The sequence below is a fragment of the Monodelphis domestica genome, chromosome 3 (assembly GCF_027887165.1).
Source record: "Monodelphis domestica isolate mMonDom1 chromosome 3, mMonDom1.pri, whole genome shotgun sequence".
NCBI lineage: Eukaryota > Metazoa > Chordata > Mammalia > Didelphimorphia > Didelphidae > Monodelphis > Monodelphis domestica.
This window is the reverse complement of record NC_077229.1, coordinates 512,755,278-512,776,050: the sequence shown is the minus strand read 5'-3', so window position 1 is coordinate 512,776,050 and position 20,773 is coordinate 512,755,278. Positions and strand designations below refer to the sequence as shown.

General features: G+C 36.4%; 1 protein-coding gene and 1 pseudogene across 3 annotated transcripts in view; one reads left to right on the top strand and one right to left on the bottom strand.

Annotated features, from left to right (window-relative positions):
* The window catches only part of ANKRD55 (ankyrin repeat domain 55), a 152,897-nt gene extending 143,575 nt beyond the window's left edge, over positions 1-9,322 (bottom strand). For 2 of the 3 annotated variants that reach the window (XM_056824893.1, XM_056824894.1), the window contains exon 1: positions 8,783-9,322. In XM_056824893.1, the coding sequence (XP_056680871.1) occupies positions 8,783-8,822 (40 nt within the window). In that variant the 5' untranslated portion in view covers positions 8,823-9,322. The remainder of the gene's footprint in view (positions 1-8,782) is intronic. The other variant, XM_056824895.1, reaches the window with a different exon arrangement.
* A 2,082-nt stretch (positions 9,323-11,404) lies between these two features.
* On the top strand, positions 11,405-12,079 carry LOC100031996 (V-type proton ATPase subunit E 1-like; annotated as a pseudogene).
* The last annotated feature ends 8,694 nt before the right edge of the window (positions 12,080-20,773 follow it).

Sequence of the window (20,773 nt, the reverse complement as noted above, 5' to 3'; positions counted from 1 at the left end):
GGGTGCGTTTTGGGCACTCAGTCTCTAAAAAGTTCACCAGCACTGCCTTAGGTCATTTGTCTACTCTGCAATCAGACAAGCATTTACTAAGTATTGATTATGTTCCAAGATGGGTGACAGAGGATGAAGCACTGGTTTTGGAGTTAAAAAGACCTGAGATCAAATCCAGTCTCAAATATTTACTAGTTGAATGATCCTGGAAAAGTCATTTAATGCTGTTTGCCTTAGTTGTTCATTTGTAAAATGAGCTGGAAAAGGAAATGACAAAGCATTCTAGAATATTTGCCAAGAAAACCTCAAATAGGGACCCAAAGAGTTAGAAACTACTGAAATGATTTAACAACAAAAACAAATGTTCTAAGTATGGTGCTAGGTGCTGATATCTAAAGAAAAATCATGTAAGGGAAATGACATGTCCACAGATATATATGGCAGGATACCAGAGACCTATACCCGTTACATCTACTGATAGACTTCAGTTCCTCAGAGTTTAATCTAGTTCCTATAAAAAGCCAAGAAATGATGACTGAAAAGTTATCCTTTAACATAACTTAAGAATGAGAAAAGTGCAGGGAGATGGGTAAGATGTGAGGGAGTAGAGCTATAACAAGGGTGATTCTTCAGAGGAAGTGAAGACAAGATAGGATGAGCAGTGTGAGGGCCTTCATATGGAATTTTGCATGGGTAATACCACATCTACCATTACTGCTTCTGCCACTTGACATAACCTCAAACTATCTGGCAGTGGAATAAATCCTGACACTAAGATACAAAAATTTTAATGGAGTTATGTGAAAGCCAAAAAGAACAGTTAGTGAAGAACTTTGCTTCACTAACTCTTGTCTCCCTCTCTTAGAAAAACAAGAAATGAGCTTGTTTTTCTATTCCTATGTCTAAAAAGTTTGTTTTGCTCTCTGTTTTGCTATTCTCTGAGACACAGTGGTTAACCATTGAATTACTGACTTGTATTTGTGTCTTTGCACAGTGGTGTCAGATGAGGATTCAATGGATGGCAAATAATAGTTAGCATTTATGTAGCTAATTTTAAAATTGCAAAGCACTTTATAAATATTATCTCAGGTTGTCATCACAGGTGAGCTAAATAGATCACCAAAACAGAAGCAATGCTTGCATAGTCTTGGCTCCCCAGGGTCCAGAGGTGGTGCAGGGTAAATGGAGGTGCTGCTGGAGACCACTCTGGGTGACATCGTTATCATATATGGAGGAATGACCACTGGCTTGCTTGAATTTTCTGAAATTGTACAAAATAAAGTACTACACTTATTGTTTCATCTGTAATGTATAGAGAAATTTTATTGTATAACTTGTGACCTAATGGCATTGACTGTAGAGGAGGGTCGGTCTTTATGCAACTGCATGGTGATCCAGCAAGGTTTAGTGAGGCAAAAAGAAAAAAAAATGCCAAGAATTATATGCCCCAATATCTATGGTGAACAATGGCAGTGATCAATATGGATCTCAGTTTCTTATTACCACAGGAGACCATCTAGATTATTTTGATCAGGGGGGTACGCAATGTTTGGTAAAAGAATAGGAGGAATGAATGTAATAAAGGAAATTAATGAGACTTTTGTTGTACAAGATGTACCTTTTTCAAGATATCATTCAGTGATTTGATTTCATTTTTAATTAATTTTTTAAAACTTTTACCTTCTATCTTAGAACCAATACTATGTATATGACAATACTATGTATTGGTTCTAAGGTAGTAAGACTAGTAAGGGCTAAGCAATGGGGGTTAAGTGACTTGCCCAGGGTCACATGGCTAGAAAGTGTCTGTGGCCAGATTTGAAGCTAGGACCTCCCATCTCTAGGTCTGGCTCTCAATCTACCGAGCCACCTAGTTGCCTCCACATTCAGTGATTTTTAAAGATCCATTTGGTGGCCCAGCTGAATTACCAATTCCAGCCTGGTCATCAGAACCAACTAAAAAATAACTAGATAGTGGCTGAATAGGAGCAGATGAGGAAATTGATAATTTCATGGGAGATCAACTGAAGAATTTGAGGAAAAAAATGGCAGAGAAATAGACAAAAACTCAGGCTATTCTTTTAGAAATGGTGGCAGATCTACCTGATGTAGAATATGTCCTAAAATGTGCAAATTGGATCCAGTGACCCGAAGGAAGACCTGAAAATATTCTCAAGATTTGTACCACAAAAAGCTATGAAGTTACTTATGACTAAAATGAAAGAGTTTCTTTGTAATGCATTTATTGAATCGAAAGGGAATAAAATTGTGAAAAAACCTTTTTTTCTTTTCAAATGTTTTCCCATATTTACATGATTCATTTTCTTTCCCTTCCCTTTTCTCTCATGTCTCCCAGAGTTGAGAAGTAATTCCCTTGGGTCATATAATTGTTATCACTTGATACCTATTTCCATATTATTCATTTTTGCTATAGAGCAATTTTTTAAAAGAACTAAACCCCAAATCACATACCCTTATATACATGTGATAAGTGATGTCATCTGTTTTTCTCTTGCATTTCTACTCCCATAGTTCATTTTCTCAATGTGGATAGCATTCTTTCACATAAGTCCTTCAGGAGTGTCCTGGCTTGTTGCATCACTACTACTATTGTCAGATAATTTAGGGTTGTGATTTTAAATCTAGATTTAAATTGTCACCAAATAAAATTCCCAAGTCAGTCTGGACATTTATGGTAATTTAATTAATATAGAGGGAAGGAATTTAAGGAGGAGGAAAGAGGATATAGGATTTCTCCTACCTGATCTATGCCAGGGGGGAGTTTTAAACTCCCTGCCTCTAGGTCTCTGAAGAAGATTAGAGGTTTCTGAGAGGAAAAAGTTGGAAAGTAAAGGAGGAAAATTCAGCCAGAAACTCATCACCAAACTGGACAATAGCTTGTAGCCATGCTAAGATGCAAAGAGTCTCAGGACACAGCTCTCAGCTAACTTTCCACTGCCAATCAGGGAAAGAGAGAGAGTCTTCTTGAGGGATGAAAAATTTCAAATATATAGACCTTTCATCCTTGTGTCTCCTCTAAATTTCACATCTACCAATCACATTAAAGGCTTTTTCTCCAGGACTGCCCATACTTTTAGTTCTCACCTTCTTTGATTTGATTATATCTTTAGAGTTACTTAACACTTCTTTGTTCACCTCTTGTGAGTTAGTTGACCTTTTTGTGATTAATTTAACTTTTAGAGTTACTTAACACCCTTTTGCATTAGATCTAAAAATAGACTTAGCTTAAAGTTCCAACTTCAGTATAAGGTGAGAACTAAGTACCTTCATTGTTCAATCAGGAGATTACAACTTTATCTTCCCCTAAAGTATGGTCTAAGTAGGGTGGAGTAGTTTTTAAAGTTCACAATAGCAAAGTCCATTACATTGGATTGTTCCACAATGTTTTACTTTCTGTCTACCATGTTCTGCTTCTGCTCATTTCACTCTGCATCAATTTGTTGAGGTTCTCCTAGTTCATAAAGAAATCCTCCATATCATCCTTCCTTATAGCATAATAGTATTCCATCACCATCACATACCACAATTTGTTCAGTCATTCCCCAATTGAGGGACAACCCCTCATTGAAAAATCCTTTTACAAAATGAACAATGTGCTTATAGATGAAGAAAGAAAATGTGTAGATTTTCGCTAGCCTGTTGCAAAAGTTAAATGGAAATGTAAAGATGGAAAAATATACCAAGAATGGTTTTAAGAAATATAAAAAGAACCATGAAAAATCTTGTAAATTTGCTCTTAAAGATAAAGTAAAACTCAAATGGGATATGAAATATATTCTTATGCTGGATGAAGGCATAGAAAACTGTAAGTCAAGACACTTTCACTCAAGCAAAAAACAAGAAGAAAACCCATCCTTTCTCTAAAGAGGATTATACAACAGCAAAAAATTCTAAGGATTTCAAATGGGAGTGATGCCATAGGAGATAAGAAAAAGAATGTTGTAAGGAGAAGTGAAAGAGTGAAAAAAGGAAGATACCTCAAAGTCACTGCCACAGTTGATCTTGGGATGAGGATGTCTAATATAGTAAAACCAAACATAAACACTAAACAGAACCCTGTGGGGGCAAAAAGGAGATAAAAAGAGAAACAAAAGCAGAAATCCAAAGAAAGTTAGAGATGAAGAAAGATATAAATATAAATGAAGGAAGATATATCAGAGAAGGAGTTATGGTTTTTCCCTAATGTGTCTTATTATGCAAATTAAGGATGTATATAGAGTAAATCAAAGCAGTCAGACATTCCTTACTGTTTACTTGCTTAAATCTTTCACTGTTAAGTAAAAAGATATTTTCAATTAATATCAAGTACATGGAACAGTGAAAGTCTCAATAAAAGTATAAAAATATTTTCATTGGTATATTAACTAATTTATATGTTAATATTAATAATAATAACTAATATTAATGCAATGCATACATGTCAGGAAGTGCAATTATTATCTCATTTGATTCTCACAACAACCCTGGGAAGTTGATGCTCTTATTATTTCCATTTTCATAGATGAGGAAACTGAGGGCAGCTAGGTGGTGGTGCAGTGCAAACTATAGGCCTGAAGTCAGGAAGACCAGAGTTCAAATCTAGTTCTAGATACTTTCTAGCTGTGTGACCTTAGGCAAGTCACTTAACATTGTATACCTCAGTGCCACATCTGTTAAATAAGGTGGAAAGGGAAATGGCAAACTGTTCCAATATCTTTTCCAAGAATGGGGTCATGAAGAGTTGGACATGACTGAATGACAACAACAAAGTTTAAATAATTTTCCCAGAGTCACATAACTATTACTGAAGAACCAGGTACCACACCCTGGAATGTGCTAGGAGCTGATAAGGACCACAACCCTAGAAGTTCCCACACACTCCAGTGTATAAAAAGACCCTCAAATCCTGAAGTCAGGGCTTGAGCCATTTTTTGAGTGCCCAGCCCAAACTGCAGTTTATTTAATAAACTCCCTCCTGTGTGTTACATTATTGGTTATCGTTTTACCCTTGGGATCCATTCACTGGGCACTTCAGTACATGTCTGAGGCAGGTTTTGAATCCAGGTTTCCTGACTTTATATCCAGGGCTCTACTCACATCAGCCACACTAAGTTACAATGAGGATACAGAGGCAAAAAATGAAATAAACAGTCCCTCTCTTAGAAAAGTTTGTAGTCTTGTGAGACTAAATATGGATCCATATAAACATATACAAAATAAATATTAGGTAATTTTGGCATGATGGTGTAGTAATTCCAGGAATCAAGGAGACAATTGAAGTGAGTTTTGAAGCAAATTAGGGATGCCAAGAACGAAGGGAAGAGGAAGTGCATAATGGATTTGGGGGTGATAACAGCCTGTGAAAAGGCATGGAGAGGGGGTATGGAATGTTGATTCTGAGGAACATGTAGACGTGTCATTTGGCTGAACCTAAGGAGTGAGTGTGTGAAGAAACTTCAATGTAAAATAGGTCTACAAAGGTAGATTGTGAAGATTTTTAAATACCAAACAGATTACATCTCCCTTAGATCAGTTTGAAGAGGCTAACCTAGACAAATTCATAAAAAGTGAGTATAGAGAAAAAAATCCCAAGGTATTTCTCCTGCACACACAGTCCTTTGTGATTGCCTTTACTGTGGAATCCCAGAAAGTTCTTGTTCTACTAGATCTTCTCTTAAACTGAGAACAAATCAGACTGCTAGTTTCAGAAGAGTGTCAATCCTAATGGTAGTGATGTGACTGTCTGCAATGGGGTGCTCCAGTTGATAAGGAAATTATGTTAGATGCATCTCCTTATAACTGCAATGTTCCCAGCTATGTACCCATGACATCTTTCCCTTTTGGCCTCTATTATAATTACATTTTGTGTATAACTTTGGCCCATCAAAAATTTTATCCTCATGATACACCAATGCACCAGATGCTACTTCGTATTTTCTTTAGGTCTTCTATAATTTTTGTGGCTATCAACACAATGCTTGAGCTATTCATCGGTTAGATTTTGGTTTTGTTGCTATTGGTCTATCTTTTCTAGTTATATATGTTCTTCATAGAGGCTATGTTCAGGATGAACTTGATAGGGGAAGGAATCAAGAGGCAGATATGCAGAACTGACTTGCAATACCACTCTTCTAGAATAATACTTCTTTTGGATAAGCCATCACTAGAAATATGATATAGCCTGATTATAACCATCATGGGTTGTTGAGTCACCTGAAATTTTCCATCCTTGCATAATGCCCTTCTACAGCTCCCTAAAGATGAAAGATGGTGCTCTGCAAGGCTTCAATTTACCAGCTCTTGATGCCTTTGCTATCCTGATTGGTGAATGCCTCACCTTGCTCATTACATCTCGCAGGCCCTGGTAATGTTTCACTTTAACTCTAGACATTATTTTGCCTGCCATCACATGTATATATCATCCTTCCTCTCAAACCTACCAGCTCTGTAACCACAATAAAATCAATACTGCCATTCTTAGTAGAAACAGTATGCTAATCTAAAAAAAAATTTTTTTATCCTCATAACCACTCTGTTGTTGATTATTGTTGACTAATTTATGTCTTGTCAACCTGGAAAAACACAGAACCACTAAAGCAGTCAGACAAAACTCAAGTCATTAATCAGGAAAGAGATCGTGTTCAATATTCAGCCACCACATGAAGTCATGCACCTGGGAGAGTCAAGGGCTCTGGGACTCTGGGAACAGTATCTCTGGGAGAATCACCACGTGAGATGATTCTCCAAAAAACTATAAAACAGGGATCTTATATACTTTTTGAGGAACTCAGGACACCAAGCATACACAGACAGGTTGTAAGCAGGCTTAGGAAAGAGACTGTAGCCAGAGGCTAGGGTATCTGGGAGTGGTCTACTACAATGGATACTAAAAGGATGGTTCTTGCACAGGACTGTGAGACAATGGGAGAAGCTTCTAAAACAAAAAGGGTTCTTAACATTTGATTAGTGCTACTAAGCTGGGATCATCAAGCAAGATCTGTTGTTCATTCTGATGATGTCAATGATGACTACGATTACAATGACTTTTTGGGATCAGATTTATGATGTTGTTAGTATAAGGAACTCCTAGTATGATAATTTCCTCTCCCAAGGCAGATCTATTGCCACTTTGCAACTTATAGTCTCTAGGAGTTGCCTGGGGGCATTGAGAGGTTAGTGGTAGTCTCTCAGTGACTGAGAATGGCAGGATTCCCACTCTGGTCTTCCTGATTCCACAGCTTACTCTCTATCTACTATATCCCAATGTGTCTCATCTAATATTCAGTATGTGCTTTGAAGTTTTCAAAGCTCTTTATATGTTATCAGTTTATTTCTCCCAGTTTCAGTTTCCTCAGGTCCTTTCCAGTGCTGACATCATGTGATCCTCTTATCTCTGCTATTGATACCTCCCACAGAGTAAAAAGCATGGGAGGCAATCACAAAACCCCATAAACCTACCCCACTGAAAAAGAGCATGAATGTTAACATGGGAGAAGAAAACATTTATTAATATAGTTGAATTTCTCAATTTAAATATGAATCTCATACTGAAAAAGCCATTTATTAAGTATTATGGTGCTACTACCTCATAGGAGCTTGTAGGGTCATCAAATCCCTCCTCTTCTTCCTTGAACCTTCCCCCAACCCCCACCAGAAGTATTATGTATTCTTAATGATTGTTTACAAGTTTGGTCTTTTTCCTGACCCTTTGCTGCCTCATCAAGCAAAGTTCAATGATCAAAAGAATCCTGGGACCTTAGAAATACATCCATATATCCATAAGCCATAAAAAAAAAAAAGCTTAGAGATCAGACATAAAAAACAATCTGATTAAGAGGGAATTATTTTTACATTCATAGAATGGACATTTTCTACCCTATGTACAGAAAAAAGGTATATTCGAATTAGAAGAGTATAATAAACAAATGCTATTGTTTATATATTTCTACATATAAAAATAACACACTGTATATTAAATATAAATAGTATTCTAAAATATATAGAAACTAAATTTATAAATATGTATTTATAATGTATAATATGTGATTCATAAAATTATCATATTAAACTGTTTACATGCATTATATATATTGAACCCTTATCCATGTTTTTATATATGCACACACTCATATGTATTCTATAATCAAATGAACAAGAGGAATAATAATAAATATCTACCTTTCTACAACAACCTTTACATATAGAATTATGTCTTCTTTATGTGTAAGTGGAATCTACTCTATAATAGTAAAAGAAATCACAATCTCAGTGTAACAATTTAATGTAGCCCCTAGGGGAAAGTTTCTTTTGACAGTACAGATTTGGATGATAGCCATTGATTCCCAAAGGAAACCAAAAATTAATATCCATTGAATCCTTTGTTTCAGAGGATACACAATGACCCATGCATGATTAGTCGTATTTCTTTCCCTCGTTTTCTTTGCTTTCTTTCTTTCTCTTTTTCATATTAATAAACTCTAATGGTAATAAAAATAACACCACCTGAAGGGTGCAGCTACCTTGAAATCCCTGTTCTTCAAACTGCTGTCAGTCCGGCACAATCGGACCATGATGAGCTTTGAATAATTGTCAGGGAAAATAAACCAAACAACTCCCGTTTGGGATACATCTCTTCCTTACTATGTTAACTGCGTATGTTTCCTTTCCTCTGCACCCAATGTGCACATGCACTTGCATTCTAAAGCCTTCTATAAATCCTTCCAGCTTCATCCGAGATGCTGAGGACCAATAGACTTTGTTTTCTAAAAAAAGGAAGAAAAAACAAGCTTACCTTTCTGCTGATCCAACATAGCTGAGGTGCTAAAATCCATGATGCCGTGTGTGGCTCAGACTGCCTTACCATTCAGACTGGACAAAAAGCATCTTGCAGGGCTCTAGAGTGGAAAAACCCGGCACTGCACCATCGCACACGTTTGAGCCCATAGAGCAGTCACTGATAGCTGTGGTCAAGTCTTCCCATGGGAAAATTAAACGTGTTACAGCTTCAGGTTGTTGGCAAGGCAAATAGAAGGGGCCAGGTATGGGCTGCTAAGGGAATACAGGGATGGGGAGAGTTTCTTTGAATGGCTTTACTGGATAGCTATATTAGCGTGTGTGTGTGTGTGTGTGTGTGTGTGTGTGTGTGTGTGTGTGTGTGTGTGTGTGTGTGTGTGTGTAGGAGGAGGAGGTGGGGAGAACCATCCAAAAATCCCCAGTGCTATCTTTTGGGGGACAATCTGTCTTTGATACAGGCTGGGAAAGATGCTGCAGGTCACTCTGCATCAGCAGCATGAAAGCTGTTTTAAACAAACAGAAATCTCAATGGGTGAGTGAGGATTCACAGTGCCACACAGAGCATGTGCAGAACTACCAATGCAGTTCAGATACTGATTTACTCCATGTAGAATGCAAATGGCATTCAGAGAGCAGTGCTCAGGGGGCACTCACTCAGTGAACCAGATAGCATGTAGCAGGGAAGGCCAGGGCTGAATATATTGACCTTTATCTACTATCCTCTTTAGCATTAGCAGCGATCTTTGAATTATGGGAAAAGTTGAACAGGAAGGGAAATTTAAACATTTCTGGAGTGAAGAATTAAAGGCAGAGGATGGGTCTGACTCATTTCAAATAACCCTACCATAGCTCTGATACTGTAATATTCCTTAATGGTGATGATGGTGATCATTCTCCATTGTGATCATTCAAGAAGCAAATAAGTGACTTTGCTGTCCTAAGGAATGGCAGTGCAATGTAATAGTTTAGCAGTAATGTCCAGGATGAATTAAATGATCTACTGATCCTCTCTCCTACTTACAGTCTCCAAACCCATGATTTATACTTAATCACAGTCAGAACTGGAAGAGGTCTTAGGTTCTCTCTTCCCTGACCTTCATTTGAAGAGGAATCTCCTTAAAGTCTCCCTACAAAATGCTTAGCCTGTCTGCTTTTGAAGACCTCTTTTGGTGGTAACAAGGGACTCATTGTCTTCTGAGACAGCCCATTCAACTTGAGGATTCCTCCAGTACTTAGGACAGTGATGGCAAACCTTTTAGAGACCATGTGCCATGCCCTGCTCACCCCCAGACTGTGTGCCATGCTCTGCCCTGCTAGAGACTGAGTGCCCTCCCTTACCCCAGATAGGGGAGGGAGAAAGTGAGGGGAGTTGTATAGAGCACTCTGCTCAGGGGAGGGAGTAAGCACTTCCATTGGGCTGCTGGGCAGAGGGGCAGGTTGGAGTGGTAGAGAGAGGGAAGGGAGCAGCTCCACCTGAGTCCCTTTGCCTATCTAATACCTAACTCTGATGGGTGATGACACATGTGCCCACAGAGAGGTCCCTGCATGCCATCTTTGGCATGTATGCTATAGGTTCCTCATCATGGCCTTAGGCTATTTCCTCCTACATTAAGTCAAAATCTGCCCTCCTTCAGCTATAATCCTAGTTCTGCTCTCTAGGATGAAAAACAAGTCCAAATCATCTATTATATAGAAACCTTTCTAATACTAAAAGACAGTAATTTTATTTCTCCTAGGCAAGAGTATATTGACTTATGCTTAACAACTAGCACTCTGGGGTGGTAGGAGGGGAAGATGTTAATTTTCATTATTTTTTTAAGTCCTTACCTTCTATTTTAGAATTGATTCAAGTACTGCTTCCAAAACAGAAGAGTGGTAATGGCTAACCAATTGAGTTTAAGTGTTTTGCCCAGAATCACCCAGCTAGGAAGTATCTGAGGCTAGATTTAAATCTAGGTCCTCTAAGGTTAATTTGGATTATTTATATTTTCTCCATCACTTGACTAGATTGTTGACTAGAAAATCAACAGAATAATACATCAAGCCCTGAGATGCAGCTTTACTGACTTTTGAGATATAGAAATGCTTACATTGAAAATTTAACAATCTGCTCCCCTGAGTCAGTTGGGTCCTGGATGCAACCCATTCTTGACAAAGTCATTAGAAATGGAAATTTTAGTGACTGGCTTCCTTTATATAACATGTTTTAAACAGTTCCTTCACCTGATTCTAATGATTTTTTCTCAATATTTTATTTTTTACATGTAAAAACAATTTTTTACATTTGTTTTTTAAATTTTCAAGTTCCAAATTTTTTCCTTCCCTTTTTCCATTTCATTGAGAAAGCAAGCAATTTGATATAGGTTATACATTTGCAGTCATGCAAAAAAAAATCCATATTAATCATATGTGAAAAAAACTGCAGAGCCCTCCACCCCAAAAAAACCTCCCAGAAAAATAAAATTAAAAAGTATGCTTTGATATGTTTTCAGACTCTCTCAGTTCTTTCTTTGGAGATGGAGAGCATTTTTCATTGTAACTCCTTCAAATTGTCTTCACTCAGCTGCTTCCTTTTCTGTCATCCTTGGATCATTTCTGTGTAGGAGTTGCTACTGTCACCATGGTCCACTGTGATGCTGATGGCCAAAAGCATATCAAAAACATGACAATTTTCATTGAACAGGAAGGAAATGTAAAGGCTGAAGAAATAGATGTGAAAGAAGAAGAGTCTGACATTGAGAAAAGTTGTCTTGTAAAAACACAGAGACTGAGGATAATGGAATACTATGAAAAGAAAGAGAAACACACTGAACAGCAGAAGAAAATTCAGATACTCCACTTGACGAATCAGACAAGATTGAGAATCCTTAAAGCTAGAGATGGCCTTATCTCAGACAGGAAGCAAAGGAGAGATTCACCAACATAGTGAAATATACAGCCAAGTATCAGGTGTTTTGGGATGGTCTTCTTCTTCAGAATTTATACCAATTAACTGGAACTCCAAATAATTGTATGCTGCAAAAAAGAGGAGCCCCCTCTGGTCATGGCTGCTGTGAAAAAAACAAAACAATAAAACAACCCTTTGAACAGTCTTGCAGCCAAAAGAGATCTTAATGTCCAAATTGATGAGAATATATACTTGGCAGCTGGAGGTGTTGATATCTATAACAGGAAGAGCAAAACAAAAGTTTCTGATACCCTAGAAAGTAGACTGGATCTTATAACCCCACAGATGATGCTTGGAATTTGTGTGGCTTTCTTTAGTAGTAATGCTAATGGGAAATTTTTGGACTAAGCCTTTGATGAGGTTAGACCTATTCCATCTGCTATACTGATAAGCAATAAGTATCTAAAATTGAAAACAAATAAACAAACAACTATTAATGTTTTTCCTTTTTGATGCCTTGACACCATCCTATGTTCTTCAGTGGAATAACCTTCATGTAGAATGTCATCAGCTTAAGTGTTAACTTTGGGACTTAATGTTAACTTATGGACTTGAGACTGTCAAGAAGTAACCTAGGTCATGCAGATATGACTAAATTCTGATCTCTTCTGCATTCTAGGAATAAGGGAAGACATACCAATTGCATGGTTTTCACTGAGAAATTTGGTTTTCTTCCCCCTTTTCTTACATATTAGCCAATCTGATAAGTTGAGGTGGTGCCTCAAAGTAATTTAATTTGCATTTCTCTAATTAACAGTGATTTTGAACATTTTTCATATAACTATAGATAGCTTTGATTTCTTCATCAGAGAACTGCCTATTCACATAATTTGATTATTTATCAATTGGAGAATGACTCATATTTTTATATTTAACTCAGTTCTCTCTATATTTGAGAAATGAGATCTTTATTAAAGAAATTTGCTTTAAAAGAATTTCCCCTAGTTTTCTGCTTTTCTTATAATCTTGGTGATATCATGCAAACATTTTTAAATTTAATGTAATAAAATTATTTCTATTACATCCTGTAATGCTCTCTATATCCTGTTGTTCATAAATTCTTTCCTTATCCATAGATCTTATAGGTAAATTATTCTATACACCTATAATTTGTTTAAGATATCACACTTTATGTTTAAATCATATGACCTACTCTGCTATCCATTTGTTTTATGGATGAGTTTATCCCATTCACATTCACAGTTATGATTACTATATATTTTCCTCCATCCTACTTCTCCCCATTTATCCTTCTTTCTTTGTCTTTTTACCTTGTTTCTTCTCAAAATATTTTGCTTCTCTTCACCATCTCCCCCAATCCTCTCTGCCTATTTTAGAGCTTCCATGCTCCTATTATTCTCATTCCCTTCTACTTCACTATAGGACAAGATAGATTTTTGTATGCAAATGAGTGTGTATGTTATTCTCTTTTGAGTCAATTCTAATGAGAGTAAGGCTTAAGCATTGTCATCCATACTCCTCAGCTTCCCCTCCATTGTAAGTGCTTTATGTTTCTTTTATGAAATACTTTATTTCATTATACCTCTCCCTTTCCCCTTCTTCCATTGAATTTCTCTTTCTTATCTATTAATTTTATTTTTTTTTTGGTTGTCATTACATCATAGTCAACTCATATCAGTATCATCTGGCTAGGTATATATCTTCCTAATTGCCATAACAATGATAAAGTCTTTAAAAGTTATAAGTAACATCTTTCCATATTGGAATGTAAAAAGTTTAGCCTTATTGAATCCCTTATGATTTCTATTTCCTGTTTCTCTTTTTAGATTTCCCTTGAGAAATTTCTTGATTTTAAAATCAGAATTTTTATCTAGTTCTGGTCTTTTTATCAGGAATTCTTTAAAGTCCTCTATTTCATGAAATATGTATTTTTTCACCCTGAAGGATTACACTTAGTTTTGCTGGGTAGGTAATTCCTGGTTGTAATCCTACATGTTTGTAACCTCCAGAAGAGTCTATTCCAAGTCCTCTGATCTTCTAAAGCATAATCAGCTAAATCTTGTATTATCCTTGATTGTGGCTCCATGATATTCAACATGTTTCTTTCTGGAACCTTACAATATTTTCTCCTTTACTGTGAGCTCCAGAATTTGGCTATAATAATCCTGAGACTTTTCCTTTCAATTTCTATTTTACCTTCTGGATGTAAGATATCAGAGCAATTTTCCTTGATAATTTCTTGTAAGATAATATCTAATCTCTCTCATTCTCTCTCTCTCTCTCTCTCTCTCTCTCTCTCTCTCTCTCTCTCTCTCTCTCTCTCTCTCTCTTTCTCTCTCTCTCTCTCTTCATGGATTTCAGGTAGACCAGTCATTCTTAAATTTCCTCTCCTGGAACTATTTTTGATATCAGTGGTTTTTCCAATGAGATATTTCAAATTGTATTCTTCTTTTTCTTTCTTTTAATTTAATTTTATTGTTTCTTGATGTCTCATGGAGTCACTAGTTTCTACTTACCCAATTCTAATTTTTAAGAATTTCTTTTCTTTATTGAGCTTTTGTACTTTTTTTTCCATCTAGAAAATTCTGCTTTTAAATATTCTTTTGGGAATTTTTGTGTATTTCTTTTACATTTTGTATTATTCTTGACTTTTAATTTTATGTTATATTTGGGCAATGCTCTTAGAGAGGAGGGAGTTCAAGAGTTCTGTCCTGAGTTTCAGGTTTATCATGCTACTTTTTCAGAGATAATTCTGGGAGTCTTCAACATTTTAGTTATGTAATTCAGGAAAGTTACTTAATTTCTTAGCTAAGGTTTCCTTATCTAAAAAATATACATAGTTGGTACTTAATAAATATTGATTGAATTTGTATATATTTGGCTATAATCCCAACTCTTCCACTTTAAAGCAATAGGGCCGTGGGTAAATTATATGAGATTGCCATTTTATAGTTGAGGAAACTTAGGAAGACATCAGGTAAGTGACTTGTTCAGGGTCATACACTAGTATCTCAGGTTGGTTTTGAATTTGGATCTTCTTGATACTAGGCCCAGAGCTCTATTCAATGAACTACCTACCTGTCTCAGCAACTATTACTATGTGCCTGGCACAGGATAATCATAATGAACATTTGTATTGCACTTTCTATGTGACAGGCACTTTACAAATATTATCTCACTTGATCCTCACAATAATCCTAGGAGAAGGATGCTATTGGCATAATAATTTTATTTCTATAATATAGGGATCAAATTGTATTTGCCCTACCAATCTCAAAAGATAGTGATGAAAGTGCTTTATGAACTTTGAAGAAGTATAGAAATAAATTGTTGCACTAATATAAAATGCTTGACATTCTGTGAGATATGCAATTCACCCTCTTTTATGATCAAGGATACCTGTGCTTCTATCCAAGACACCAAGGCACCTTACATGGGAATGTCACCTAACCCTTCTCAACCTCGCATTCCTGGTCACATACATAATCTCTGTTATTTTAATGTATAAAAAACCAGGACCCCTTTTCTAGAGGGAGGCTGACTTTACCTGCACCTGCCTCCTGGCCATTCTCTCAGTCAATTTCTCTATTTTTTACCTCCATGAACTGATGTAGAGTGAAATGAGCAGAACCAGTAGAACATTGTACACAGACACTAAAACATTGTGAGATGATCAAATCTAATCGACTTTGCTACTAATAGCAATGCAATGATCCAAGATAATCCCAAGGGATTTATGAGAAAGAACACTATCTATATGGAAAGAAAGAACTGTAGTAGTAGAAACACAGAAGACAACATATGATTTACCATGTTTATATGGGTATATGATTTGGAGTTTTGGTTTTAAAAGATTACTCTATTACAAAAATGAATAATATGGAAATAGGTACCAAGTGATAACACACATGTAGCCCAGTGGAATTTCTTGTCAGCTCTGGGAGGGGGGAGGGAAAAGGGGAGAGAGAGAATAGGAATCATGTAACCATGAGGGGTTGGAGTGGGGAGACTGACATGTTGGGGATGCCTTTGCTACACTCTGAACCCCTAATCCCATGTAGGGATAGCTGGCTAGCTCAATTGGTTGGGAGCCAGACCTAGAGAAGGGAGATCCTGAGCATCCCTAAGACCCAGTGCCTCCAACTCTGAAAACACATGATCACTGACTTTACCTCTGGGGAAGAGGAAAGGACTGAACTTTTACAAGTAAGCATTTTTTTCTTTTTAATTTTTTTCTCCCTTTCCCCCTTGAACATTCCTTAAAGACTGACTGCTACTTCTAGAGCTTATCTAAAGTCACACCATTCCTCCCTGTTCTTTATCTCTCTCTCTCTCTCTCTCTCTCTCTCTCTCTCTCTCTCTCTCTCTCTCTCTCTCTCTCTCTCTCTCTCTCTCTCTCTCTCTCTAATTGTTAGGTAATTCTTACCCTCTAGTGTCTTACCCTCTACATACAATTGTAGTGCTACCTGCTAGTGAGAAATAAAAATTAAAAAACAAAAACTGCAGGCAATTTAAAGCACTACTACTACTACTAGTAATCTAAAATAATAACATTAAATTGAATACATTTAAATAAAAGTTAAATATTAATAATATTGGATTAAATTAAAACCAAATTTATAAAATTGAACATAGCCAGAATTAAATCAAATTCATTAAGTGCAATATTAAAAATAACTTTAGAACATAGTGGTATTAATAATACACTCAATAACAATAATTATTAATTTTCTAGGATTATCATTAGTAACTGGTAACTATTATTAATGATTAATAATTATTATTAATAATTGATATTTATATTTATGATTGTTGTTTATTATTAATTATTAATAACAACAATAATTATAATAAAGACCTATTCATTATTGGTACTATTGCTAGGCAAGAATTCCTTAGTGCCTTACATTAGCTTATTATTTAACCCTTCTCTCATTACCTTCCACAATAACACTGAAGAAATTTGTATCTCCATTTTTCATGTTTTAGGAACCTTTCATTGTATAAATCAACCATTCAGAAATACTCAGACTAGCTACAATAAGCATATTAAGACTAAAAGACTAGATCCTATTGGAAATATTGCAACAAATCAAGGGAAGTCAGGAAAAATTCCTCCAGATTCACCTTGGCATACACTTTTAAACTCTTGGGATGATCCTAATTTTCCCAAGGAGAATTGGATGACAATAAAGGAAGATAAAAAACTTTGCAAAGCCTGGATGGACAAGTCCTATACCTGGCCAAAATACAGATCCTTTATTTTCAAGAAATTAAAATATTTGAAGATAGCCATTAAAAACAAAGATTCCAAAGATTATAAATACTGGCTCTTGTGGGCATATTATGTTGAGAAATTAACCATCCCCTCTAATGAGGAAACCATTCTTTCTTTGGAACCAGACCATTCTGGCTTAACTCCTTCAGTTCTTCCTCCTGAACCCTTGATTAGATCTAGCAAGAAACACATCCTATCATCCCACCTGGTCTGTGAGGGAGTCTCTCCTCATTCTAACCCAAACCAGACCTCACTCATTTCCCACTCCTTCCATCTCTTTTCCTCCCAATCTACCTCTCTATCCTCCTTCACCAAATAACTCTCAATCCTACTACCCAGACTCTCTAGAGCTTCCTCCTTATCACTACCCAGTCCCCACCTATTTTCCCTATCCCTATGTGAACCATCCCTATCATATTCTCTTGGCCATCCTTTTCCCTACCCTCCTTCCCCTGACCAACCCCACCCACCTTATTATAACTCCTCCTCTCAACCTGATCCATCCTACTATATGTACTCCTTTCCTCCCAACCCCCAGCTCTACCCCAGTTCCTCTTCTCCCCACCCTCAGACTCACCCCCTCCTTTCCATTCTGCCTTCACTGGCACCCCCAATTTTTTGCCCTGCCTCCTCACTCCCTGACCAACCCCTCCCTCTCCATTTACCCACTCCCCCTTCCCCTACTAGCCTCAATACAACCCACCCCAGTGAAATCCAAAAAACAGGCCAAATAGCAGTTTTTACAGATGACTTGAATAAAGTCCTATTCCCTCTCAGAGATGTTCCTACTTATAATAGATGTGGAGACTTAATAGACATTAGACATCATATACCTTTCTCTCTGCAAGACATTAAGAGATTCAAAGAAAAAATTCTTTCTTTTAAAAGTGCACCCATTCTGGTCATAAATAAGGTTAAAAGCATTTTCTGCACATATTATCTCATATGGATTGATGTGGAAGATTTGCTCCAGGCCTTGCTAACAGAAAGGGAAAGAAATAAGACTCTTTCTCTTATTAATCAGGCCCAGGGAGAGGGAACAACTCATAGGCCAACTGAAGATCCTAAATGGGACTCAAATTCAGAGCAAGATTACTTACAACTATGCCAGGCTAGAAAAGCATTATTAAAAGTAATGAGGGCTTGTTCTGATAGGCCTGGTACATGGACTAAATTAAAAAATCTAAAGCAGGAAGATAATGAAAACCCCTTTCAGTTTATGGATAGCCTTATTGTTCTAGGAGATAGGTATATAGAGTTGCATCTTTCTAGGGAAAGAGATATTAGACAAATCAGAATACAATTTGTGAAAAATAGTTGTAAGGTAGTTAAAAATTATTTTATGACTAGCTGTCAAAACTGGCCTAATATGGACCTCAAGGAATTGAAAAGAGTGGCAGTTTATGCTTTTGAGGAACATAAGGAAAAGGAGAAAGAGAACAGTGATTTAATGGAAACATTAAGGAAGGTAATAAAAGAATTAACTGCTAAACAGGGTGAGAAGGATAAAAAGAATACTAATTTAGTGAAGATACTAAGGAAGGAAATAAAAGAATTATTGAAACAGTTGGAAAGGCAAGATATGGAGAGGTTGTAGGTTTCTTACAAGAATCCACAAAACAACTTTATTAACATGGTATTTTTGTGGAAAGGACTGCCCATACTTTTAGTTCTCACCTTCTTTGATTTGATTATATCTTTAGAGTTACTTAACACTTCTTTGTTAAGTTCACTTTTTGTTAGTTACTTGACCTTTTTGTGATTAATTTAACCTTTACAGTTACTTAACACCTTTTTGAATTAAGGTCTAAAAATAGACTTAGCTTAAAGTTCTAGCTTCACTATAAGGTGAGAACTAAGTACCTTCATTGTTCAATCAGGAGATTACAATTTTATCTTCCCCTAAAGTACAGTCTAAGTAGCGTGGAGTAGTTTTTAAAGTTCACAAATCACTGAAGTTTTTTGACAAAGAAAAATAACATGACAATCTATGGATAAAATTAGGCTAGTAGCAATATAAGCATGATTAGGACTGGAAAAAGAGGTAGGAAATCTCATAAGGAAACAATATCGATAGGGCCATAGATTGAGAGCTATAAGGGGCCTTAGAGGTGTTAAATTTATCTCCACTGAGGGGGATTCCTGCACTGACTACAGATGTTTGGGTGTGACTTTTGATTTGCCTCATTTGAATTGCAATTCCTCCTATCAATATAATTATTCCTGAAATTTCTATTTCTATTTTCCTGATTTCTCTTACAATTCATAGTGACATAGTAAAATAGTGCCTCCAGGAATTTAATTTATTCCAAAGAGATTTATTTATAATTTATTTATAAAATATAGAAAGAATGAAGTAGGAAATCAGAGGGGGGGGGTAGGGTAAGATATCTAGCCTGAGCACTAGGTAATTTACTCCTGGCTCCTGACTCAACCAAGGCAGGGAGAGTTAGTCCTTAGCCTAAGAGGCCTCGGCAAAGCCAAGGACCTGGGGAATTCTCTCTCAAAAGGTAAATCTCTCCTGAGGCTAGCCTCTTCAGAAAATCCAGGAAAGGAGTCTGTTTTTTTTTTCAGTCACCACATGTCAGTCCAAAGGAAGAGATTTATGAAGTCTCAACAAAATATAGGTCTCAGGTTCAGTCAGGAGATTCTTCTTCAATCTCCACTTCAAAGAATGAAGAACCCCCTTTCACAGGAAGTTCAACTACAAGTAGAACTCCAATCAGGAAGTTGTAACTACGTTTTAAATACACTTTCTTTCCTGTCACTTCCTGTGCCTTCCCCTAATTTAAGCCTACCAATCACAGGTGAAGCTTTGCTTAGGACAGCCCATGGGGTAGTCAGTTTGATTCTGATTCATCACCCACTATTGCACACGTAGGTCACAGACCTCCCCACTTAATGATTAAGTGGGATGTTTACACTTCTGGTGATTAGATCTAAAAATGGGCAGATCTCCCCACTCAACTTTAAATAGGGTGTTTACAATTTTGGTGATTAAATCTAAAAATGGGCAGGGGAGTTAATTTAATTTTCACAATCAGGGGAGAGTTAAATTTAATCTTCACAAATGTAAAATAATTTCCTCCTAAAAGAAAATAGCAACCCTGAAAATTTTAAAATGACTTCAATGCTCTACCAATTTCACTCAAAGTTGCTTAATTGGGCCAGTGTTTATCATCATGGCTGGCCACAATACAGGATAATTTTGGCCAGAATTTAAATAACAGGAATGGACAAAATTGGAAGCTTTTCTTTGCTTTCTGGGCACTACTCATGACTCAACTACAATTGTTTCCATGTTAACTGGAAACTTTGGGGAAGTTCAATTCAATTGCATTTAGATCAAGATAATTTCCTAAGAAATGAAATTATTTAGAAGGTAAAAGAAAACGCCTTTAAATCCAAGCTAAATGGGAGATTCTTTAAGCATCTCAAAGATATTTTAAAATAAAACATATGATTTTAGCTGAATACTCTTTTCTTCCCATTTTCCAACCCTATGAGAAAGCAACTCCTAATGGCTCTATTCAACATCTGTCTTGCATGTCAAAGAAGCTTAGGTTCCCAGATTGACTTCTTTCCAGACTTTGAGGCTTTTATAAAATATTTTTCCTTTGTAGCTTTCTGTTTTTGAGAAACAAGCTTCATGCAAAATGTAATTGGGCTTGGATATCTAAGATATATTCCCGTACAGGAAGGAAAAAGAAAACTAGGTTAAAATGAGGTTAATGTAAGAAAGTCTATGGATGCTTAATTCAGTCAGAGAGTACATCTACTGATGAGACTAAGGTTCTGGGTTC